Source organism: Enoplosus armatus, chromosome 21, assembly GCF_043641665.1.
Source record: "Enoplosus armatus isolate fEnoArm2 chromosome 21, fEnoArm2.hap1, whole genome shotgun sequence".
NCBI lineage: Eukaryota > Metazoa > Chordata > Actinopteri > Centrarchiformes > Enoplosidae > Enoplosus > Enoplosus armatus.
Genome location: NC_092200.1, coordinates 4,964,078 through 4,991,085, shown reverse-complemented (window position 1 = coordinate 4,991,085; position 27,008 = coordinate 4,964,078). Strand labels below are relative to the sequence as shown.

The 27,008-nt window shown below is 40.5% G+C and overlaps 1 protein-coding gene across 1 annotated transcript; it reads right to left on the bottom strand.

Annotated features, from left to right (window-relative positions):
* Positions 1-779: 779 nt before the first annotated feature.
* myo3a (myosin IIIA) lies at positions 780-27,008 on the bottom strand. Its single transcript, XM_070928540.1, has 25 exons — positions 26,946-27,008; positions 25,566-25,682; positions 25,020-25,124; positions 24,766-24,849; positions 23,890-24,092; positions 22,466-22,564; positions 22,233-22,347; positions 20,934-21,060; positions 20,339-20,549; positions 19,409-19,556; positions 17,672-17,821; positions 16,922-17,051; positions 16,210-16,292; positions 14,388-14,468; positions 14,035-14,240; positions 13,823-13,934; positions 13,134-13,296; positions 12,762-12,885; positions 11,340-12,669; positions 11,104-11,248; positions 7,451-7,542; positions 6,031-6,071; positions 2,385-2,612; positions 1,832-1,945; positions 780-894 (listed from the first exon to the last, which is right to left on the bottom strand). Exons 1-25 carry the CDS (start codon positions 27,006-27,008, stop codon positions 780-782), a joined length of 4,386 nt encoding a protein of 1,461 aa, XP_070784641.1.

The window sequence follows — 27,008 nt, the reverse complement described above, 5'->3', positions numbered from 1 at the left end:
GAGGGATTTACAGGAGCTGGTTTGATATCAACATGACACAGCAGCTTCTGTTTACTCCCTCTGATATCTTGGATCCTTTTTTAACACCAAAAACCTACAGGAAGTAAGTGTTTTCAGATGAAACGGAGCTGAATAACCGCATTCTATCACGTGCTAATGAACCCGTGTTGCACGGGGGCAGCTGGCTGAATGTAAGATAAATTAAAACGTCACAAGGAATTTGATATAATTTATGTTTAAATGAACAAAACACGAGATTACAGCAGAGAAGAGAATGTACATTTCTTACAACATGACAACACTGAAGCTGATTTTCCAAAGATACATCAAAAATGGATTGAAATGCAAAGTATTCAAGTGTAAGATGATGGCTTTTGTATTTACATGATCTCTAGATATTTCATACAATTCTAGTTGATTTAAAACCTCACACACAATATTTGACAAACTAAAAAAAAAAAACAGTTTTGACAGAAAATTGAGGAGCAACAGTAGTCTAGTTTACAAATAACATAAGTCAAACCTTCATTTACAGCAAGTTTAAAGGGAGTAGCATTTTATTATTTACATTTACCTTCATTCTGTCTCTGCTGCGTTTAGATTCATTAGACTGGTGGTGACTTATAATCAATGCAGTTTTCATTTCCATAACTAAACAGTTTGTGATGAATAAAATACTCACATATCACATATAGCACGATATGTGTTAATATATATCATGCTTCAGATTGTGACAGATTATGTGTCGAATGGCTAAAAACAAAAGTTCAGTCGTGTGTTCAGTACTGTTTGATGAGCTTTCGCCTCTGGGAGGTCTTCCTCAGTAGGTGTCGGAAGTCGTACGGATTCTCCTCAGTCTGACTCTCCGTGGACGGCAGTCTGGGAACAGAGTGTCTGTCAACACAACACGGGAGAGGACAGTGAAATTCAACACAAAGACAGAGCGCAAAGACCAGAAAAATGAAAGGATGAGCCGGGATGAAAAGATTCATGTTCAGGGGGAAGATTTCATATTGTTTATCATCTTCAGCAATGATTTATCTGTCTGAGGCACGACTGGAGAACAGATGAAATTTGTACATTTGTGTCCGACTGGAATGCGAAATGCAGGTGTGGCATTTTTTGGGGGCGAAAAAAGTGAAGTACAAGTACCTCACACTTGCCATTCTCATATATAGCAAACAACTTGTTTGTGGGACGTATGAGGTCTTTCCTTCTCAGCTGACTAAAACCCTGCATTTAGCAGCAGGGTGGTGTAATCCATCTGCAGTCTTTAATTCGAGGCATCCTCAATTCATTTTTAGAAATTTAAACTCCAAGTAGAATTGTCTGTAGTGTTAACTGGATTATCACGGGGATATTTATCATCTAAAATCATTAAAATACTTTTAACACAGTATTTGCAGTAGTGGCATTAGATTGTAAACACACCCAAATATAACTGAGTGCAGCCTTTTTTTTCACAATTTAGTAAATAAACAACTGAATTTGTTTGTGAATCAGCAGCACTGTGAACAGTGTTGAGGGACACTGGGCTTCCAAAAAGAGGAAGTTAACTCTCTGCCGCTTTTTAAAAGCAAAGCAAAAAGTATTTCTACAGCACATTTCATGCCAGGACGAGAGCTCCCGTGGAGGTTACAGCCACAAAAACTGTGGATAGTGTAAAGATAAAACATTAGACATACGTAAACACAATTACAACTGACACATAAATAATACATGTGAGTTAAAACAATTAAGATTGTAACATAAGAATAAATAAATAAGGCAAATTACTGAAAGGAGCAGCTAAAAAGGGAATGTTTTCAGTTCAGTTAGCGTTGGAGCACACCTAACACGATTGGGTCGGGTGTTCCAGCGGCTTGGAGCATAAAAGCCGAAGGCAGTTTTCTTGGAGACCCGGGGGACAACCAGACGGCCAACCAGACGGCCTGCTCCGGATGACCTGAGGGGTCTGGCTGGGTCATAGCTCACAAGCATGTCAGAGAGATATCGAGGTGCCAGACCATGTAGGGCCTTAAAAACTAGCATGAACATTTTAAAATCAATTGTAAAATTTACTGGAAGCCAGTGTAACAACCTCTACGCGGTTATATGGTCGCAATTCCAGCTGCATTGTGGAGTAGCTGCAGTTGGTGGAGATGCTTTGTAGTTATTCTAGTGAGCAGCGTGTTACAGCTGTCTAGCAGCAAAAAGCTCCTTACCGTCACAATATTTCTTAAATGCTAAAATCTGGTTTTAATAATGATATGATCGGCCATGTTGAAGCATTGTGCCAGCTTTGATCACTAAAATTGCAGGAATTAGTAACTGCGCAACTGCTTCTCTGACCCGACCAAATCAATGCTTTATCCAAATCAAGGACACAGAGGACGAGGACATACCTGTTGTCATTGGCAGGTCTGGGAGGCTCTGGTTCAGTGACGGCCCTCTCTCTGGTCTGTCTACTGGCAGTAGCTGGTCTCTGCTCCGTAGGCTGGCCCCTCTCCAAGGAGAGCCTCCTCTCTGGTGTGCTGCTGAGCGTCACGTCCTCTGTGGAGATGGAGGGTTCAGACCTGCTGGTGCACAGTCCCCTGTAGTAGTGGTCATCTACGTCCAGCAGCTTCCCTGGACTGGACACAGAGGGGACGGACGGATGTTAGGACAGACTTTGGTGTCAATCAGGCCTCTTTATTTTTATTTATATATATTCTGGTAACCAGATAGCAGTCTGAACTGACAGTGGTCATAATAACAAAGAACATCTGGCGCCATGTCCCTTTGAGATGTTGAACAAATAAAGTCTCCTGAAATATGTAGATTTGTTTGTTTGTTTTCCTCCCTTTGAGTTACTTATTGTCAATACAATCCTGAGGAGTTCCAGATTAAGATGAACTATGTGTGGTCCAGAACGCCCCCCTAAAGACTCGGAGGAGCCTAAACACGCATTGACAAACACAAAATAAGAATATAATTGGGGTTTTTGGAGATAAAAGAGGCCTGTCACATTCTTACAGACCAGAAACAAAGAGGCTTTATATATAGACTCCTCCAGACTGCAATACGGACGTGATAGATCACAGGTGTGTCCTCCCTCACAGAGGAGACTAAAACTGGACATAAAATAATAAAATCACTTACCGTAAAACATTTGATTGGATACATTATCACAGAAACCACACAACTGGATCTTTATACTCTCAGAACCTCAAAGTATACTCTTACCTACATTTTGTAATATTTGAAGATCCTGATGCTGTCTTTCTTCCCTTTAAAATCCTGGATATATCTACTGCATCATTGTAACGGCATAGCTCCAGATAGGAGCAACCTAATGGCTGCACATTATGAATAATCACAGGGGGGGAGAGTCACTATTGGAGTATATATCAGCGGACTGAAATGCTTGTTAGAGACCTCCTGGATTCCTTCTGGATGTGTATATTGCACTTAAGGAGGAAAATGTTTTTCACTTGTCTTGTCTTGTATACTAACTATACAAGTATACATGTCTTGTATACTAATATCGTGTTTTCATTCATGATCTTTTAACATCCAGCTCCTCTGTCAGGGAGGACACACCTCTGATCTATTGTCTTGATTGCATTTCAGTAGGTGTGGTCTATATAAAGCCTGTTTGGTCCCTGGTCTGTACTGTGAAGACACATCTCGAACTGGGTAGTCAGAAACCTGAGGTTTAGGAGCTGCTTCTTGAGATCGTCATGCTCTCGAGGTCTTTGTTGATGGTAATTTTTGTTCTGTATTAAAAACATCTTCAAGTATAAAGTCAATCATTTTCTTCTGGCTGATTTAACTTCTTCAAAAGTGTGTGATAAAGACTAAAATTAACTGACCAACCGCATAGTGACATATCACCAGTGTTGGAACAAATATTCAGGTCCTTTACTTAAGTAAAAGTACAAATAAAAGAAAATGCTCCCTGTCAACGTTCTGAGATGTGGTGGAGTAGAAGTATAAAGTTGCATAAAACAGAAATACTCAAGTTAAGTAAAACTATCTCAAATAGTTGAGTAAATGTGCTCAAGCTCACAGTCTGCAAGTATCTGCCCACCAGACTGTAAACTGACCATCAGCTCCAGGGATGCTGTTCTGAAGCTGCGCTGTCACCTCCGTACAAACAACAGCCAGAAAAAAAAGAGTTTCCATGTGGAGATCAATAAGTCCGACACATTATTCACATACGCGACGACCGCTGTTGGAAATCAGTGTCTTCATGACTGCAGTGCTGCAACATCAGAAGTGTCAACACTGTCCGGTAAACTCTGAAGAGTTTGAGGCCCGACGTGACCTTATAACTGCAGACACACAATCATCCCACTGATGAATCATGATGAATGTGCTGTTCTGAGGCTGAAGTGAAAATGCCCCCTTGATTGTAATTATCTCCCCGTTCTCAGGAACATTGGCTGAATGATGTGATTGACACAGCGGAGTGAGAGGAAACCCTCGATGACATTGACTCCTTCGAAAGAATGTTTATCAACTTTTCTTCCACACAGACCACGAAGAATTGAAGTTAAGTAAAGCTTGCAGGCTCAAGTGGGAAAATATGGGGATTGTGGTGAACAAACGCTGATATTTTTATAGTCACATTACAAGTTTCTGACAATAACAAGCCATTCTGTGATTATATGACACACTAGTTCACCATGAGGTTGACATTTGTGGTTTTGAATCAAATATCTCAACAACTATTGGATGGATTGCCATGAAATCTGTTACGGACATCCATGTTCCCCTCGTGGATTAACTGCAATAGCTTTTGGTTATGACATGGTTAACATACAATGCAATGCTGTACAGCCTCACAGAGCTGCTAGCATGGCAGTAGACTCTGATATTTACAGTTTTGTAATCTGTAGTTGCTCTTTTCTTTTCTGCTTAGGCCTGGTTCAGCCACCAGGGAACCAGTTCAGCCCTGATTGTTGAACCAGGGTTGGTTCATCCCTGGTTCACTGCTCATGCTAACTACCTAATCTTTCCTCTGTTTATCTTCAACAAACTGGCTATGCTGCTATCGGAAACATGAGACATTGCTCTCCCCGGTAGAGAGATATTTTCCACGGGAATGGCAGCAAATTTAAGTGTTGAAAATGGCCAATATGAAAGATTTTATGAGCTGGCAATAGGTTGAATCACTACTGTGTCATATCTTTAGATAGAAGGTACCAAACAGACATGTAATAGATCATTGCTTTAATATTAGCAATAAAATAGAGATATTTGTGGTTCACTGTCACCGTTTCTGATTACATCTGCCTCCCTATTTCTCCTTTTGTATGTCTTTACTCCCATTTACAATCATCACCTCTGTCTGCTCTTTGGTTTTCACTCCTCTTCCACGTCTCTCCCATCTCCCATCCTCCTCTGCTGTCAGCTTTAGCCAGAGATGCTATCTTTCCTGCTGACCTTCTCATCCTTAATGATGCATGTAAACTGCTCCTGTCCATCGCTGGCTTTATTTATCTGCTAACAAATTATTACCCTTGATGTTTAGCGCTGTGTTGCACTGTATGTGTGTGTGTGCACATCAAGTTGTGTGTGTCTCTTCAGACTGCTGTGATAAAGTACCCTGGCCCCGTGTTGTTCAGCCAGCCCCTATCGGCCTATCTTCACCCCCTCACTCTGGGCGGTACGCTCACCTTGTGGCCTATATGACACATACATATGCATGAAGGCACACACACACACTTTCTAGTCTCTCTTTTTTTTTTTTTAGATCTGATCTGCAGGTACGTTTAGCATCTTGCAAACCACCATTCTAAATATTCCTGATGCCTAACATAAAATTTCACCGAGTATATTCAGCGAATGTAGCCGTGGTGAAAGATGAGGCTAATTAATTTCACTGAGGATGTGTGAACGCTGCAGATCGTTAAGTCTGGACCCAGACACTGTCCTTATGTTGGCGCTGGGCTACAGTCATTACTCTGGACCCGGTGTGCCAAGCAGGCAGGCAGCAGGCCAACCTCTTTAAAACAGTAGTGATAGGTTGTTAAAGTTAGGTTGAAATAGGAACCGGCCACTTACTCCTCTTTCCTGGGCTTGCGTTTGTCATCCTGGACAGACCTCTGAGTGGAGAGAGACAGAAGACAAGATTACTACATGTCAATCAAACTCTCCAATCTCTGTGGTCAGGTAACGCAAAAGAAATTGGCTTTAGAACAGTGGTTCCCAACCTTTTGGCTTGTGACCCTTGAATACCCATTACAGGTTGTATATGCTTACAAGTTGTGACCAGTTAGCCAAAGAGTAATTTTAGCCATGCTAGCGGATGGATGGATGAACCCAGATGACCTTGGTGATGCCTGACTTGTCTTCAAGCGCCAACATGAAGTTGACATCTGTGGTATGAGGTCAATTGTTTTATTTTTTGTGCTTTGGTTTATAACCATTAACCTGTAAAACTAAAGTCAGCCTCAGCCACACTCTGTGTTTAGTGCTAATTAGCAAATATTAGCATGCCAACATGCTAAACATTATACTTGCTAAACATAAGATTATTGTCACTGTGAGCATGTTAGCATGCTTGTGTTAGCATTTAGCTCAAAGCACTGCTGTGCTTAAGTACAACCTCACAGAGCTGCTAGCAGACAAACAATAAGACATTTATTTTAATCATTTTTAGAGGCTCAAGGAGGTAAAACTATCCAGTCATTGACAGAAAAAGTTTGAAGTCTGCAATAAAATATGATTTTATGTTGCAGCTTTGTTTTCCCAGTGTTGGGAACCACTGTTTGAGAAGATGTTTTGTTACAGTTTTCAATCAAAATTATTATTTCTAAACTATTCAATGTCATCACCTCAAAGTCACACTCCAATACATGTGATGAAATGTGTAATCAAATTATCATTTGATCAATCACATTTTGTGAGCTTAAACAAACCTTTTATTTTTAATAAGGCACAATCACTGCTAAAGTTTCTTTCTCTTTACTGAATGTTGAATGAATGGGCTTCATTATTAATTGATTAAATCATTGATTAGATGCATTATACTGTGTCTACAGTATATAACTAGGTAAACTAAACAGAACTGATGGCATTGTAAACAAACCTTAAGTGCTGGAAAAAGAGTAACTTTGTGCTGAGCTATTGTTCGCTGAAATGATGAAACATTAAATAGTTACATAAAGGAGAACACTGAATGAAAAGAAACTGCCTTCAGCACAAAAAAAAACCCAATTGCTCAAGAAATTGTTATTTGTCAGATGTACTAAAGAAACTCTGCAACGTGCTTTCCCAGACAACTCTGAAATAGGCTGATGTTTCTTGCCTTGGGAACATATGTAAGAATAAGAGAACTACAGGAAGAGAAAATTTGCCAATCAATAGTTCTCTGTGGAAGCCGATTGCTGGGGAAGTAGTTACAGGGTCACATGGCAGCAGACAGCAAAGCTTTGTTGTGGTAAGCGTCTGAAATCGTTCTCCATCTCTTTCTGTGACTCACATGAATCAGGTTGTAATAGGTGGAGTCCTCTGGTGTGTTGAGGGTCTTCGGCTGCTGGGTCCTGCGGGGGGTCCTCGACAGTCTCTTGTCAGCTGAGAAGCAACAAAGACGGTTTAAAACATCACACAGCGGTGATATTGATGACTGTACGCAGCAGTTAAAGCAAGTCTTTTTGTTCCAAGATAATTATTTTTGTTCAAAGATTTCAAATAAACTTTTATATGTCATCAATCGTGATGAAGAACGTGCTTTTTCATTAAGTGCTTTTTTGGTGTACCCACGTACCCTCAACCTGCATTTTCTCGTTTCCTACATTTCCCAGAATGCCTTTCGAACTTATAAGGGCGGGTTTTGGGATATCTATATTGAGAGTTTAGAAAGTTTTGATTGGCCTGCATATGCATGGCACTGCATAAGTATGTGATGGATTTCTCACATTAAGAACTACAGTTCAGCATCAACTGGAGCTGCACCAGAAAACTCAGGTAACACGTACATCTGCATTGATGTTGACATTTATCCACAGGTACAAGAAAAATACTATAATAAAAATGCATCCTAAAAGGTTATTTCATTGGTATTTTATCTCTTTTTTAAATGTATTTTTGGGAATTTTATGTATTTTATTTAAGAGTAGACAGTAAAGTGAGAGATGGGTAATGACAAACAAAGGTCCCTGGCTGGACTCGACCACGGGACACTGGGATACATGGATATCGCCTTAAACCTCTAGGCCACATGCACAGCATAAGGGCTCTCTCTTAAAAAATGTAATCTTAAAGAAAAGCAGCACAACATCGAAACATAGTTTAGTCCAGCCACCAATTTAAGTGAAGGTGATTATAATGTCTGCAGAAACCTGTGACCTTAACGACTTGATGAGACGTGATCTGGTGTTTTTTTTCCTCCCACTGCCAAAAGGGAGCATAAACCTGACCATCTATTTCAGCGATCAGTCAGGTCAGTGTTAGGGCTTTGTCTATCTTTTGAAAGTACACCATCATGGTCGAGAGCCGGTGGGATCATTACACATGGTTGGTTGGATTACTGGAGAGACTATCGAGCGTGATCTGACACCATGCTGAACTTTGACTCTGTTGTGCTTATTGAACTGCCCTCCATACACACTGCAGTTTAACCCTAAGGCCTTTGGCCAGTGTGAATTTTCCGACAGAGATTACGTGAAACGACCTTTGACACAAAGTGTCCTATAACTTTGTGACGGTCCACGTTTGACTCCCTGTTCCATACTGAACGTAAAGAGAGTCGTGTGTTCATGCATAACATCTTCCATACTGTACTGGATGTGTTGCAATCTATCATATTTGTCATGCCTGACATACTGTCACCATATTCCTCTCTGGGCATGTGCTATTGCAGTTATTAACATATTACAATGACCTTTGCTTGTTGCTCATTATTAATCACTGTTCATGCAAGGGGAAAACACACGGCAAAAAAACAATCCATCATGTGCAGAAGCTCTCAGGTAAAGGAGATGAAAAGTTTGTAATATTGTTGAACAACTTCATCTAAAGGTCATTCTGTATTGCTCAAACAAGTAAAGCCAATTTCACACACCCTCTTATTAATTCCTGCCATAATTGTGGCAAACGCTTGCTCACAAAACGTGATTAACATTTGATGACCTTTCCCATGAAGAACATTGTGACTGGCATTCCTCTGCTCTCATTGTGTGTGTCACAAATGATTCTGATTAAGTTTATTATGTCAATGAAATTTATGAGGACAGACTGTCAATGGAGAAATGACCTAGTGAGGCTGAGAAGCATAATTTTGTAGGGAGTTGCAGTAGCCCTTGGAAATAACACAGATAATTCATTCTGCTTCACCTCAGGCGATGTGCTGTGCTAAAAGAAAAGCCTGTAAAGGGCAAACATGCCCAGATCAAAAGAACACTGTAGTCTACTGGAAACTATGTGGAGTAATGTGTGTGTGTATAATGTTTACATAAAATGTCAGTAAAATAAAATCAGATAGAAGCAGATCTAACAGAGCACCTGCAAGTCAGTGAATTTAGCTAGACATTTTAGGAAACATGCTTATTTGCTTTCTTGCCGAGAGTTAGACGAGAAGATCAATACCACTCTCATGTCTGCACAGTAAATGAAAGCTAAATTGAAGCTAGAGGCAGCAGCCGGTTAGCTTAGCTTAGCATAAAGACTGGAAACAAGGGGAAACAGCTAGCCTGACTCTGTTCAAAGTTAATAATATGCCTCTTAAGTTCCCTAATTAACACGTTAAGTTCTCCTTTAACACTATAGAACAGTTTCTACATTTTTTTCTGTGCATGGCAACTACATCATATTTAAGGTTAGGCAACTAAAACACTTGACTATGTAACGTTTGAAAAAATAAGTAAAATCTTTCTCCGACATATGAAAACTTTAATTTCTAAGCCATGAAAGGAAACCGTGCACAGCTCAACACACTCAGGTGATTTGTTGCTACCTTGTTTGGTCTGATATGACCGACAGCTTCTGATGGCTAATGTTAGAAAACCTCAGATAGATATTGTAACTGACATTTCTGCCAGACTTTATGGCTTTTCTGTACTTGTGCTACTCTTTATCTCATTCAGGTTGTCTTATGAAGATGTCTTTAAAGCAACTGACTTGAGAGTGGTGGGGAATTGAAGGAAAATAAATTTGTCATTTACTAGGATTGCCACTTTTGGCAACAGTAGTCACTGATGAGCAAAAGTTTCATAGTTCTGTTTAAAGGAAAGTAAACTACTTGGTTAAGGTTAGAGAAAGACTGGTAACTTAAATAATTATAAAAATTAATATTAGTCTATACCAGGAAGTCATTACAAATCATTCAAAAACCTAATTTAAATGCTGAGAATGAGACATACTACATTCTATATATTGTAATTAAACTCAAAAAGCCACCAAAGATCAAATCACTGGGAGAATAATCATGATGCCAGTCCAGGAAAGGCAATAATTGGTATTATTACATTATTCTCTCAAGACACCTGAACCCACGACAACTGTGACATTTTAGCTGCTAAGAAATTTCAATTTGCTGCTGCCCCCCCCCCCCCCTCCACCCCCCACCACCACCCTGAAAGCAATTACACCTATCACCTCCACAAATCAAATTTTATTTTTGATGACACAATGGGTAGAAAAGCGCTTCCTGTTTTGGTACTTGACTTTCACAGGTTTCCTGATCTAATCGAGCCTCACGAGAGAGAAAAGAGAACGGCGTTAACATCGATAACATCCCCGTCTTTTGTGAGAAGACAGTAATAAAATCTGTCTTTTTTTTTTTTTTACATAAAGAAAACAAGAACAGTGCGGAAATAGCTCGCACAACACCTTTTAACTATGATATAATAAATACTGAATAAATCCTGGGTATTTACAATCAAGGCTTGAACATAATCCTTTCTTTTCTTTTTGGGTGAATGTGTCTGAACTCAGTTTAGCCTACGGAAAGATGGACAGACTAAAAGCATAGATGCATTTTCTCCTTAGACAGGCAGCCTGTCTTTCTTAACTATCTGATGGTTCAGGGCTTCAAAAACAGAACCAGAAATGCACATTAACCTCCTGCCAACATTATGCATTATATTTATTGCTTTATAATCTGTTTTTTCACAGAGCCAATCTCAATTATCTTACTTGATTGGTGATTCTGGGAAGCATAGCCATTGATTGCTTTTCCCCTCACAAACATGCCATTGCTCTCGGGGTTGGATTGATGAGCCTGGATGATCTCATTCAACTTCTGCTGCAGGGCCACAAAGTCCTGAGAAGTCCTTGCGATCTGTTGAGATTTGACAAAAACAATATTTGAAAGAAATGATGCGTTGGAGAGGTGATTGGGTAAAAAAATAAAATATGTTGAATGATATTACCTCTTTGGAGAAACTCTCCAGTTGCGCCGCTTCACTCTGCGCTGTTTGCTTGTTGGCCTTCAGGTTCTTCCTGTCCTTGTACCCTCTGAAGTTACTCTGGATCTTCACGGCGGCCTGCTCTTCTTCCAGTCTTTCTGTTTCAGCATCTGTCTCCTGTTTACGTTGTATGACCACGTCAGTAACATCCAGGGCCTCCTCCTCTGCCTCCTCTTTAGCTTGCTCTTCTGCATCACTGGCAGCTTCTTCCTTTGCTTTGTTTTGCGTCTCTCTGTCTGCTTTCAGTTTCTTTCGGTCCCGATGGCCCCTGAAGTTACTCTGAAGGACAGTAGCAGCTTTTTCCTCGTCCTCTGCAGAAGCACCCGGCTGCATTACTTGTTCTTCTTCTTCTTTTGGAGGTTCTGGTTTCTGGTTCTTCCTCTTTTTAGGGATCTTTCCTTCCTCCTCGAGGCGTTTGCGCTCCTTGTGGCCGCGGAAGTTGCTCTGAAGCACCACAGCTGCTTTGGTCTCGTCTTGGTCTTCTGACTTTATATCACTTGAAGAAACATCTGCTGCATTTTGAGCTTCCGTTGATTCTTCTTCTTTTTTTGTCTCCTCGCTGCAGACCTCTTCTGCTGGTGTTTGACCTTCTTCCTCACCTGTAGGGCTGCTCACTGTGGACACTTCCTCTTCACCAGTAGGACTTTTAGCTTTCTGTTTCTTAGCTGGGATCTTGCCTTCATCCTGCAACCTCTTCCTCTCTTTGTGACCTCTGAAATTACTCTGGAGGACAGTGGCAGCCTTGGTTTCTTCTTCTAAGCTAACCGTCTCTTCCCCTGCAGCCTTTCCTTTTCCATTCTCCTCCTTCTTGTCCCCCTCCTGCCCTTCTTTTGCAGCATCTGCTGCCGGTGTGTCCTCGATCACTGCTTCATCTGCCACTTCTGTGTGTTCCTCATCTTCTGGCACCTGTGTGTGATCGCTGTCATCATTGTCCTCTGCTTCATACGTACTTTCTTCATCTTCGTCATTCTCCTGTTGTTTATCATCTGTCTTTTCCCGTTCTTCTTCTTTGCTGGTAGGCTCTTTCCTGTCTTCTTGTTCCACCACTGTATTTGATGGTAACTCTAATTCAGCCCCAGCCTTCGTCTTTTTTCTCTCCTTAAACTTTTTCCTCTCTTTGTAGCCCCTGAAGTTACTCTGAAGAACCACGGCAGCTTTGGCTTCGTCTTCCTCGTTCTTCGCTTCGTTATTAGCAGCAGGGGAACTATCTTCATTGGTGATTGTCTCTGGTTCAGGTGTCTCTTCCTCTTTTTCTTTAAGGGCTTTCTCTGCTTTCTCTTTCTCTTTGGCCTCCCTACAAAGAAAAATGGGTACACCTTTGTCAAAAAAACTATTTACCATAATTGTTTTCCGTGCTATATTTTGTAAATTTCTTCTCTCTCATACTGTTTTCTTTTGAAGCTTTTCCTCTCCTTGTGCCCTCTGTAGCGAGCCTGAATCTTGGTTGCAGCTTTGTTCTTCTCATCTACCAGCTCCTTGTATTTCTTTTTTGCAAGATAGCCCCTGCAAACTGAAGACAAGGGAAACGTAAACAACGTAACACCAAGCTTAGATTGTGTTGGACAGCTGATTCCATCTCAGATTGTTCTTACCAGCCTGAAACTGGATGATGAAGGCCTCAAACTTTGCTTTGCTTTTGTCATCAGCCACCCTCTTCCGAACTTTATGGCCTCTGTAAGCTGGGGAATCAAAAATCAAAGTATATAATAACTGCTTGATGACTTGTTCATGTTCTAGTAGATAACAGAGTTTGCAAACCTGACTGCAGCACCAGAGCACTCTGTTCTCGCTCTTTTAATATCCGCCGGTATCGTTTGGCTCCCAGCCAGCCTCGGACGTAAGCCTGGAGCACAATGATCCGTTGTGTGGCCTGCTGCACCATCAGGTTCAGATGTTCAACGTGGTAGTACTTGAGGAACACCTGAGAGTACAGATACATAAAACACCTTACTGATCACCATATCAAATCTATTTTACTTACCCTCGACATGATCTGACTTGTAGTAATGTTATTACTTCTCCATAGACCTCGCTATAGCTACACTAGAGTGTGCCAACGTGAAAAATTATTTTGGTTTTCTCAACCTACGGATTTGAACTGGATCTTTTGAGTTTTTGTTATTTATAATTTTAGTAACTTTCAAAACTTGAACGCTAAACATAAATAGGTTTGAAAGGACTCAGATTAAATAAGCGGATTGATACTGGACAGATTGGATAAAATGCTATCAAACCCCTAACCCTAATTTCAAAAGCCTGTAAAGAATTGGTCCTGTTTAAAAAGGGATGCATCCCTGTCCTTTGTTAGGTCATCTTAAGTACAACTTCAAAATTCTTTAGTAATGTCCCAGCGCACTTGTGCCCCGAAAAGTAAATGCAAGCGTAGAGCCCTGCTACTTAATTTCCTTCAGAGTGAATTAGCAAATGTAAAGAGGATCTCTGCTTGCCTTAGTCTTCCCCATTGCCCAGTTCTCTAGCTTGGCCTTCTCCAGTATTGCAGCACATGTTTCTGGAGTGACAGCTGGCTCCTCATGAGCATGGAAAGCCAAGAGGTAGTACCTGTAACAGTCAGTGTAATCAGACACATCAGTACACTTAAATAATCAAATAATCTACTTCCTTCTGAATTCGCCCAGGTGTGAAGTGAGAGCCTGCTGACCTCTTTATGAAGTTAGCAAACAGGATGCGGTGAGAGTAGCCCTGCCGTCTGATCTTGGCGGTCTCCAGAACTCCAGTGTATCGCAGCTGAACCAGAACTTTCTCCCGGTCAAACTTGTTGGCGTGGCGGTCGTTGTTTGGTTTGATACAGCGAACAAAGTGAGGCTGCCCTGCCACCATCTTGGACAGCAGGTCCATCAGAGAGTACTAGAAACCACATTAAGGCAGCTTGATTAAAGGTTTATGTAACAACATTGGGGAGAAAAATAGAAAAAGCTGCCTACAATACATCTCGGACCTTTGAACCTGAAAATGATTTAAGATGTCAACAATCAAGAGAGAAAACAATCTTACTCTGAAGTAAGAGGCCACTGTCTGTGTTCTCATGTTGGTGGTTTCTCTCGGGTGGTAAGGCGTGTCTCCAGGTTCCCCCGACTGAACAAACAAACACAAAACTGGTCAAAAATCACAATAAATCATGGTGTATTGTATCTCTGTGTCTCTATGAACATTTTAGTACAATGCACATTAGGCCAACTGAGTAATTGAGCATAAGAGGACGAAACGAGGACACTGACCTAAAGTCAATCTACAGTAAAGTTCACCTGCAGGTGATTTAAAATCATAATGAAGGTCATATTTCCATTAAAATCTTTCTGTATACAAAGCTTTTTATCTTCCTTTGAAAAATCACCAATCACCGTTTGCATTTGTACTGTGTCTTCAAGAGGCACAGGAAGCAAGTATTTTTTTTCAGGAGCGAGCTTTAATTCCCGAGAAGGCTGCAAAAGAGACGCATAAAATGGATAAACAAAAAAAAATCAAGAGTAGGGTCTGCATAAATACAACTTGTCTGAGGCTATTGCTTTAAAATGTGTTATTCTCAGTTAAAGACCAGACAAATTAAAAATCAAACAAACTAGCTGCTTAAAAACTGCTCTAATGAACTATACGCTTACAAAGACGTACAGTATTTGCTCTCATAAAGACAACACAGAATCTTCAGTATGAATATAAAATATTACACATAAAAATGTATTAACCTGCATCCAGCACATATTTCGTACATCTAATTCCCAGCACTATTACACTGGGGGAAACCAGTTTATAGCAAGCCATCAGCCTAATACTGTTTATAGCGTTCTGAATGCTCATTGTGCCTCTTAAAAGCGAAGCCTTTGATGAGCTTTCTGTCTAACGTATGCAGATGAATGGAAATAGATTCAAGAACTCATCAAACACAGTTCATTTAAATGTAGCGGCTGTCAATTGCTTTTAGGTGAGCAAATTGCCTCAAGCCTTACATTTAGCAGCCGCTGCAATCGTGTCCACAATGTAAACAAATCCACCAAAGTAAGACATGTCATCTTTTTAAATTAAGTTTTTATTTGGCCATTGGCAACTGGCTGATTATTGAATGCTCTGAATGCAAAATTTTAAGTTTTAAAAACTTTGATTCACTATGCAAGTCATTTTACTCAAATGAGTTATCAGCATGAGGCATGTTGCTATAAACAGACAATCCAGGGCCAACGGGTTTTAACACAGCATATACTTCTACATTCAGGGGACTTAATGAAGATGGAGAAGTGTTTATGCATTTCTACAAGGAGAGGTTGCACACATGCATGAGCACATGCACCCAGACTGTATGCATACAGTGAAAATAGCTTGCTTTGCATAAACTATGAAACATTATGTAACATCTACACAGGATTCAGCTGGGACTGACTAATAGATTTAGGTTCTAATTTGGATCTATTTGTACATGTTGGGAGATCTAGAGTGAGTAAGGATGTCAACATTGGTACTGTGATACATACACTCAAACACAAACTATATGGAAATATATTGATTACCTCGCTGAAAGAAAAAGAACTGTACAAGGTTAGCACTCCCATCTTTTAGGATAGAAATGCAGAGACAGAGAGAGAGGAGGAAAAAAAAGGAGACAAAAAAGGTAAGAATAGAAGAAGCTATAATTACAGTTGGGTAAAACCAAAAAAAGAGTAGAAATGAAAAACACTGTAGAGACAAGAGAGGCTGAATTGTAATTCAGTGTCTAGCTCTGGTAGTGAGAGAAAGAAGGGAAGAAAATTGATTTAACAACTTTTCAAGGGAAGGGTTCTTGATGTCGAAGATAATACAGTGATAATGCAGACAGCGCTGTAAATACCTTGGCGAAGGTGATGGTGCGTGTCGGGGTCCGCGAGCTGCGCATTGTGTTTATGCCTTTGCCCTTGGTGTGGGCAAGGTTGCCTGTGAAATAAACAAAGAGAGGATGAGAGTCAGTCAACACTAACTGTCCTTACTCACCAGGGGAGAGTTAGTCATCCACAGAAACAGGGCTGTAGGAATACTTTTATCAGTTATCATAAATTAATGAGGTTATTTTTTAGCAGAAAACTGTCAAGAAGTCGTGAAATGGGCTCCTGTCATACTGAACACCGTGAAAAATAAAACCGTTCATAATAACTTCAATAAATGAGCTGAAGGGAGCAGATACCAGAGGAGTTCACTAGTCTTCCCTTTTGCGTGAGTTACCGTTAATTGGTAATGAAACAGCAACGCTCAATACGACAGCTTTAAGACTACTTTAAGAAAGTGATTATGTGATTATTGGCTTTGTGATTCGATTTTGACAGAGCTGGCAGTCTGCTCTGCTAACAAAGGATACTCTCCCTGCCAAGGCCAGCTTATTACTACAAAGGTCTGGCAGACAAGAGCGCAAAGCTGCGGTAAAATAGCCTGTTGTTTTACTTCTAATATGTATTCAGTGCTGCTTATAAACTGTCTAATCAAAAGGTTGTAGCAAACAAACTTTCTTCCTATTTTCTAAGGAGATATTTTTTGATTTGATATGCAAAAAGAGCTTCTTTCCTCTTTACCTGTTTTGGTGAGGGGATGGGTGACGAGTTTGCGAGTGAGCTCGTTTTCTGACGACCTCAGCAGCAGGACGATGTCGGCTGGTAGTGTGTCCCTGTTCTTGGCCAAGAAGCTTGCAGCATTGTAAATCACCTTAAGAGTTTGGTAGAGAGGGGAACGCTTATGTGAAGGCCAACACACCTCAGGTAGCTTCAGTTTGAAATTAAACTTCTGTGCACGTTATTAAAATAAAATATCAATTACCTTTCCAGCGTAGTGGTGAATACCAAAGCCAAGGTCAACCCTCTTTGGTCTCCAGAAGCTTTTGGTCTTGAGGTTAGTTTCAAATTTCTCTAAAATGTCCAATGATACGTTTGTTAATTATGCCCACAACCACTCCAAATATGTTCTGTAGGCTAGATTAACAACTCTGAAGTTTATCATACCTTACATTTACATATTCTAAAGTGATTATATACCTCTGAATATCAAACACATGCTGTTCTCTCTGGCACTTTACTCTGATGAACTGAACATTAACTTGTTTCTGACTGCTATAAAAAAAAGGATTAGACTTCGTTCAACCCCTCTGAGGTAGTGAAACACAAGTCACTTGTTCTCATTTGTTTTATGGGGCTGGTTAGTAGTGCTAAACATTACTGAGGAAGACCTTGCATGCTCAGTCAACATGTCCTGGGCAAATAAAGGTTGTAAACATTGAATCCACCCTAAAACAGATGTCCTCCAATCCTAAACTGGAGAGACTGACCTACGAGGGTCTGGTCGGTGGCCTGTGGGAAGCGACTTTCCTCATCCAGAAGTGAGAGCATCCCCATGGGCTTCTGTAAGAACAGGTCCAGGAGGGGTCGGTTGTCCTCGTACTCAATCATCCGAGCGTCCACCTCCTCATTCAGGTACTCATCCTGTAAAGAAATGGCAGACACTGAATATAATCATGGCTTTATAAGACAGTACAATTCCTCTCTTTCTGCAAGGCGATCTCCTGGATGTATGTTTACTTTTATTGTAGCCTAAAACGTTCTCAGTAGCTCTAAATACTGTATAAGGTTTGGTGGAAACATGAGTTCTTAATCTGTTCATTCCCATCTTTGTTTGTAGTTGTTTTTGTCCCCTATTATGGGACAAATAAGTGGTCCTTTCGGGCTCAACCAGGTCCACCAAAGCCAGATATGTGTTGCGAAATATAGCAGGAAGAGCGGCTGGTTGTTCAGCCAAAAGAGAGAAATGTTTGCATTTATCTAATATTTGTTACCTGGAAAATAACTGAGTTCTTAAACAGAACACCATGTTGGACTGATTGTGCAGAGGTTAAATAAAGATAGTCCCCATTGATGTTATGTTTCCTGCTGCACAGCTGTAGTGACAGACCAGCATTGTAAAGTCAGAAGCTGTTTGTCTATTCTGTGGTTTCATTTTGTTGGCAAGTGATGAGAATTATTCTAGTTTTGTTTTGACTTGGTGCTATTATGTCCGATCCAGGAATACCAAGTGTATCTTCAAATCTAATCTGTTCTCTTAGCTTTTTAATGTCATGCTTGAATGTTCAGAAAGCCTAAACTTTACAGTAAGAGTAAAGAGAAGAAATGCCAGAATTTGTTGCCTCTCGTTGTATTGTACTTGGTGATACACTCCTCTTCACCCCCTTCAGTTAAATCTGATCTGGAGGGCAAAGTGAGCAAAGGCCTCCACTTTAAACTCAGCTAACCTGATCACATGAGGTTGACTGACTCTCAGAGCTCCGAGTATGACTCAGCAACATTGCTGGAGACTTCTACTTCGACAAGAAAAAGGACAAAATGGGAACAAACAACATCAAATAAACGTGCTTATTCTAGCATGACCTGCACACTGTGAGGTAAACGAGCCACATCAGGAAATCTGCAGGGATGCGTACACACAGGGACGATATGTAACCACGTGTGTAAACATATATGGAAACGTGTTGGTAAATCTGCTTTATTTTACTGTAGATGTGACAAGTTAGGTGATGCTTTTTAATCTCATGGCCCACTACAATTCCCCTATGCTCTTTATATATATGGTGGCAGTATAGGACAAATGTATTTCTGGGCCTGGTGCCAACAATACCCAAGAGTGAGATTAAGTCAAACGCTAACTGTCTTCAACTCCTAATTGACCCTCGTTTGGAATGATTTATGACTCCCCTCCATGGGTGAGACCAAATCATTTAACATTAGCAAACCATTCTCTGCCCCCCCCAAGGCAAAACACACCCACCAGACTGCATAAAGGGAGAACTGCGAACCTCATTCCCCCGTAAATAAAGACAGCAGCATATTTTACCCTTGCCGTCTCTCTTAAAGCACAGAGTGACAAATGATGACATGTTATCACCATTTAGATGGAGATGAGGTAGTACCAAGGTGAAAAATGCATACAAAGTGTTTTCCAGGAGGGATTCAAGCACTCAAAAAAAGCCTTCTTTCATTCAGTGATAGTTTAGGGTGAATGCTGGTCAAAGCTTGTACCTGTTCCCAAGCGAAGATGTGCTGGTTGAAGTAAAACTGGATCTGCTCGTTGGCGATGTTGATGCAGAGCTGTTCGAAAGAGTTCTTCTTGAAGTTCTCAAAACCGAAGATGTCCAGGATGCCGATGTTCAAGCCCTTGTCGTCCTCTCTGGAGGTGAGAGGAATGAAAAGTCAGTTCATTTCAATTCATTTCTCATTTAAACATTCTGTGTTCCCTGGTTTTGTCATTTGCGACAAATGTCCACTACAGTTTGGCAGCATCCCAGCTTCTCCAAAAGAATATATAGGAAAATATTATCAGTGAAAACAGGGGATAGACACAATACATAAGAACCAATTAAACTCATTTTTGTCCAACCCCTCTTTATAAAACTGGTCTCCACCAATGGTTTCCTCCTTTTTGGCACCTGACCAATGTTGCCAACATTTGCTAATTAGCACTAAACACACAGTACAGCTGTGGCTAATGAATGTCATCAGTTTAGCAGCTATTTGGTGATAAAATAAAGTGTAAAAGAAACATGAATGTGTGTGTACCCAGTTTTGTGGCAATCCATCCAATAGGTGTCAAGACATTTCACTCAACACCACAATGTAACCTACTGGTGGCACTAGAGGAAATGTCAGAGGATCACTAAAGTCATTAGGATTCTGGGGACCATGAATATCTGTACAAAATGATATGGCTATCTAATAGCTGTTAAGATATTTCAGTCTGGACCAAAGTGGTGGACCGACCATCCCTACAGCTGATAGCATGGCTAAAAAAATTTACATTTTTCAGTTAATTCCACAGCTTTCAAGAGCCATGGTCACATTTATTGTACGTACTTTGTCATCCATACAAATGTAGAAACTTTCTGAGATGACCTAATTTTGCATTCATGACAGCCCAACACACCACATCACATTTTCTGCTCTTGATCTCACCCTAGGTGGCTGTCGGGCCGCAGCAGTGTGTTGATGCGGTTGACAATCCAGCTGAAGAGGCGGCCGTAGAGAGCCTTGCCCATGGCGTCCCTCACCTCCGCCGCCTTTTCCACCGTGTTGGGCCTGACGATCGTCTCTCCCCGGGCTACGACACAGTGGGAGGTCAGGGCTTCCTGGAGCTCGTCTGAGCGGATACACAGCAGTGATGCCACTGAGGGGACATTAGATAAGGAATGGGATGGAAGTTAACATTTGTAAAGTAGAATGAGTGAAAGTAATACATGCAGGGTGTGCAAATGTGCAACATTACTGTAGCTGTCCTCATTCAGACTCAGAAATAAGAATAATGAATAATAAGTGACAAAGAACACTCACATTTAGAAATTATAACACATGCCCTGTAAAATCTAACCATTGCAGATGTATCTTTGTTAATGATGTTTCTGTAATACTACAATAGCCTGTCTGCACTGATGGATAATACATTTCAGAACGATAGTTTAATGGAAGAGTGAGGGAGAGGAGAGGGGGTGTAGCAGAGGAAAGTCAGAGTCATGTTTGGTTATACATCATAACTCTCTCGCTCTCCTCTCACCGTTATCCAGGACAGAAATGTTGGAGATGTCACTCTTGTCTGTTTGGTGCTCCGAGGCCACCGGAGAAAACTCGATATCGCCGGAGTTGAGGATAGCAGCCAGGGTGCTGTAAACACTGCCCAGCTCCTGCAGAAATGATAGACGGTAATTTACTGTGGAAAACCCCAGAGGACGGGAGACAGTGTGATAACTTTATATCAAATAACATCAGGTATATCATGCAACGCTCTGGATAGAACTTTTAAAGATACTGTAATGTCTGTTTTTCTACTTTACTCTATTGTCAAGTACCAGCATGTTAGTGTACAGTGAATAATTAATCCGTTCCACCGCTAAATTCAAATTCAGCTAGCAAGCAACATTTTTGCTAGCACCTCCAAATTCATCTGTCCATAAATGGTCAGGTATCAGGGGTCCCCCACATGAATTGTTATCAGTATCTCAAATTAGTGCTTCCTATTGCTGCATGTGAGTGCTAATGGTTTAGAGGACAATTCAAGCAATATAACATGGCAGTCCATTATATTTAAAAATCAATCTTTGGTACATAGGGTGTAGTGTTTTGTTTACGGCTGGTTTGTTTGGAATAAATAGATGAGCTGGTTAGCTAGTATGAGCAGTGTTAGCCTCTATAGCTAAATAGACAAAGAAAGAGCACCATTTATCAAACCTTATATTTTAGTGAGAGAAAAATAGGTTTGAGATGTCAAAATGTGATCAGTGAGCACCGAAGACGTCAACAAAAGTAAGATTTGAAGAGAAAAATAAAGACTTTTTTAAATCTATCTACTCAATTAACCTGAGGGTCCTGACACATGCAAGAAGAAGTCTCCTAATGGACAGTTACTGTCTCAAAACTCTGTTTCAAAATAGACTTGCCTCAAAGAGCACCTTCATACACACTCTGTGATTTCATGCAAGACAAGACGTCCTGTAGAAGACGAGGTTGTTCCTCCAGTACTGCCAAGCGATTACAGGATAAGTACTATTGACGTGCAGATCCCAGAGGCAATCAGTTCTTTGGGCCTCATTAGCCTTCACAATGCCAACAGCTGACTGCCTACATGCGCCTGTAGCTTTATGCTCCATCACATGCCACATAGTGGACCTGAGGTTTTGAGGTGAGTTTTAAAGCTTATGTTGTGTATTTTTTGGCTCACATGTTTTATTTATACATGGACATTCATACATTACATATATAACACAGGAGAGAGAATGTCTCTATGAATGTTAGGATCAAGGTTATGCTGTTACACACTTTCAGCTTTGTGCCCAGTAATTAATGCAGTGGTTTGTACCTCCAGGGTGAACCCAATGACTTTGAAACACTGCTCCACTGCATCAAACTGCTCCTTGTAGAAGGTGTTGCTCACTATGTCAGGCCCTAATTTAATGTGCTCGTTACACAGATACCTGCAGATCAAAAAGGAAACACAAAGAACAGGATTGGGGTCTCAGGGAAGAAGGAAGTTTGCAGTGTGAGTAGGAAATAACAGTGTTTAAGTGAAGGGCTAGGGAATGTCAAACCTACTTAGGTGTTTTGCTGTCGGAGAGCTTGTAGTGGGCTAGTTTCTTCCTGTCAGCCAGGCCGGCATAAATGTAGTAGAAGATGTGGAAGTTCCTCTCCCCTCTGTGGAAACACACAGAGATGTAGCTCGGAAAATCAGGACTTACAAGCATGAGACGAGCAAATATAAGACAATGAATAAGAAGGAATCATGGTAAAAGACAAAAAGCACTCAGACAGTTCATACCTCTGACAAGGCTGAATAGTTCTCTGAATAAGTTGTTTGTTGTTAAAGAAGCATTCCACTGATTTTTCCCATTAAGATCACCTTACTAATCTACTACGTCCCAAAATTGACAAAATGTAGTAAATGGTTATCAGTCAAGTAAAAAATATAGCTAAATAAATCAATACATAATACTGTTAATACTTACGATAGCTTGCTCTCATTATCAGCATTAGCGTTGCTGGCAGAGTATGCAGTACATTATACTGTATGATACACAATGCATGAACTGGCTGGTGTAGTTTTATGATGAGAGTTAGCTTCAGCTAGGTAGTTAAATTGACGTTTTATATTTATTTTTACACTTAATTCTATCTATTTAACTTAGATGTATTCAGTTAAATTTCTAACTCCAATAACCTTTCTCTACATTTTGTACTACTGCTGCTCTCTACTCAGCCAGTGCAAACAGTTGTGTAATGTCCTCTGTATCTCTGGAGGAGCTTGTTAGTCAGAGATAATACCCCTGATGATGTCAACAGGAGTCACATTGGCTTGGCTGAATTTATAGAAGAAAGCATTTCTGTGTCATTTAGATATCAAAACACATTGTCTTTTAGATATTCTGCTTACTAAAATCTTCCTCACAAACACAACAATCCGAAAACGTAACGTAAATATGAACAAATCTTTGAAGCATCGTGAAAAAACTTGTTTGCCATCACCCTGATATTAGTATCAAATAACCAGCTAAAGAAAGGTGTAGCTACACACAAAGCTTACAGCCAAATCAAACCCTCTGACCTGTGTGTGTCTGTTTTTAGATGAAATACTTGAGTCTGCCTTTGAAGTTCCACTAAAGATACTTGCAAGACCACAATCTTTGATCAAACAGGAAATAAGCTAGCCCCTCCACTTGACCCGGTTCTCTCCCCAGACACATGATAAGAAGAAAAGATGGATTGACTGAAGTGCAGGTTGAAGGCAAATGCCACCAGTTTCAGATGGAGAAGTAGAGGTAAAAGGAAGCGAGACAGAGTCCATTACACACTGATCCCTGGCCAGCAGGTGGAGAAATGACCTTCTTGGCAATGTACTTTGAGAAAATGAACAAAGGCATGATTTAAATTTCTACAGAGGTCATTGTCAGTAAGGGCCACAAGGTTGCTTACATTTGACAAAAAGACACAAAGACGCAAAGAAAGAAGGTAGTGATATTTACACTGCCTGGTGGATGACTCTGGATTTCTCCAGCAGGTACTCAGATATCTGCGCTCCGACCACTGTTCCTCCGCAGGTGAACTTCATCTCCAGGTACTTGCCAAAGCGGCTGGAATTGTCATTGATGGCGGTGCAGGCGTTCCCAAAAGCCTCCACCAGGCTGTTGACCAGCAGGATCTTCTCCTGGAGCGTCCGATTATTGGCCTGAATAAAACATTAAACCAGCTAAGTAACTGGGAAATCAATATAGTGGAGGTAATAATTCCTTTGTCGAGAAATGATGCATGAATTCCTCTCATGTGCCTGTTATTTCCATCAAAAGTGACAATGCCATTTCTTATTTCATCCTTCTACTTACAGAAAATGCAAAAAGTGAATTGAAATGAAACTTTCTTTTCAATCAACTTGCAAATCATGACAGGCATCAGCTGGAGCGTCAAACAAACTGATCATTGGATGTCCAAATTGCCTTGACGTTGCATTTTAGTTATTGCATTTCCCAAATATCCACAGTTGACTGGAGGCGCACAGATTGCTGGCCAAGAGAGACAGCTGTTGCACAATTTAAAACTATAACTTCTGTTAGTCTGAAATGCTTTAGGATTTATATTAATTTCTAATGTCCTGTCAGTCATAGATATCCTTTTGGACTTCTTACAGTTGACAGTGTTTATTGTTAATCTTTTTATCTGCAAGATCAGTTCACTTATTTTCTGATGTTTAGATTTGGTTTGTTTTGATTCGGTCTGATTTTTATTAGTGTCATTATATTTTGTATACCTCAGGAAGACTTTGTAATCTTTAGTGGTGACTGAATAAATAATAATGGCGAGGGCATGTTAATGAAATGCTGCATTTATGGACATTTATGACTCACCTTCCCAAGAACTGTCAGTTGCTGCACCAACAGATGAGCACTCTCTGTTTTCCCAGCTCCACTTTCCCCACTGATCACAACACACTGTACACAGAAAGTCACGGAGATTACAAAATTACACTATAAAGACATTTGACTCCATTAGCAGAGACAGCTTGTTAACCCAGAAACCACAAAATCTTATTTCAACAAATTGCATCAAAACAAAACATTCTGCACTCGGGATGCTGCAAAATAATAAATACATACTTTACCTGGTCTGCGTTGTAGGACACCATGGACTGGTAGGCGACATCAGCCACAGCGAAGATGTGTGGTGGGTTTGCTGTACGCTTAGCTCCTATGTACATCTTAGTGTACTATGGAGAAGAAAAGAGGGTTGAGAATGAAAAGACTTATTTAAAAATATGCACATGAACTTAACGGACAACATAGAGCAGATATTAGGTAGAAGAAAAATGTTGCACCACACAACAATAGACATTTTCCCTCGGTACAAACTATGTTGTCTAATACATTATATTTTTGTTCTGGGAGGAGAGGAATGAAAAATAGCTACAAACTTGAGGCAAAGAAAAACACAATGATTGGGAGGAAAATACAGTCAGTGAGGTATGAAAGAGGCACGGAAACAGGGGCAGTGTGTGTGTGTGTGTGTGGAGGTGAAGCTAAATGGGATGCAGCAGACTGAAGAACTGCAGAGGCACTAATGAGATACGCAAGGCTACATTCAGTGCATTATTGACCAAATGTACGAGTACAGGTGCATAAAAGAAACACAAAGGCCTGTATCCGCAGACCTCAGGAGTGTATATCTCCATCTTATGGAACGGATTGACTGCGATGAGGATGTCTCCCACATACGTGTAGATTTGATCTCTTCCATAGCGACTCTGAAGCTGCTCTGTGACCGTGTTCTGAAAAAAAGCAACAAGCACGACTCACACAACATGTATGAAGTGTTTCCTAAACAAATGAACACCTAGATCATTGTCAGAATCATATTACAAGACAACAAGCAGTACTTGTATGTCCTGCCTCAAGTCAAGGCCTGTGACTTCTGTTACGTCAATGTATTATCTTCATGTCATGCGGCGATTGATTCTCCTGTCTTCTCACTGCCAGGACAGGTACATCAACAACAGCAGGGCGGCACTGCCTCCCTCATACCAGCAGAGCTCCTCATGTTGAAGGATGGGTGGAAATATCCGCTGGCAACTGAGACTGATTGTATCATTCAATACGTCAATGCAGCATTCAGATTTGATAAATTGCTCTAAATGTTGTTTGTGCAAAAGATGCTGCTGTGCATTTCTCTTTCTGTGGTTGTTTAACAGACCAACGTGGTTAATTGGGGAAATATGACGCTGAATGTTCCAGTTAACAGCGAGGAATAAACACTATTTTTACTGTTATAGTGTATATTGTCCAAATATTTGGACAGCTTGTATTTTGATGATTTGGCGACATTGTTTTCATGCCAATAAAGCCTTTTGAATTGAACTGAAATAAAACAAATGTCAATATGACAGGCCTTGTACTGTATCTATATAAATATTTTATAGTATAATCAGCATACTTTGGATGCAACCATCACAATATATATAAGAATTGTTGAATTAATCTTGATTGATGAGCGAAAATGATTCCATGACCAAAAATATCCCAAAATATCTTTGTAAAATGCATGAAAATCGTTTTGGCCAATCCAATAACTAGCTTTTACAGAATACCATAGATATTTTTCAGACGTAAATGAAACCGTTTCGGCCCATTTAAAAACAAATGACTAGTTGTCAAAACAATCTCCATTTAGTAGCTGTTCTGAAGCTTTTGATTGTATCATGCGATCATTGCTCAGTTGTCATGGAAATGTCGATTTTTCCGATCTGTTGTTGGCTCAAACATTTAGATTGAACAGTTCATTCTGTTTCCAAGGTCAAGAATGAACTTTGAACCTCAGCTCTGAAACTCCATCTGCTGAAGAAGATCATGTGATATGATCAAAAGCCCCAGAAAAGCTACAAAATGGACCTTGTGGTGAGACTATTGTTTACACTACTTTTGCTTTATTGCGTCTACTGTGAGAACGACTCTCCCCTCACGACTATCGTCAAGTATTATTGCTTGCTGTTATTCAGATGTACACTTATGAATTACCAGACTGTCGACTTCCTCACCTCATCTAGAACTTCTAGGATGGCGAGGTCGTCCACCTCATCTGGGTCAGTCTGTGTCTTCAT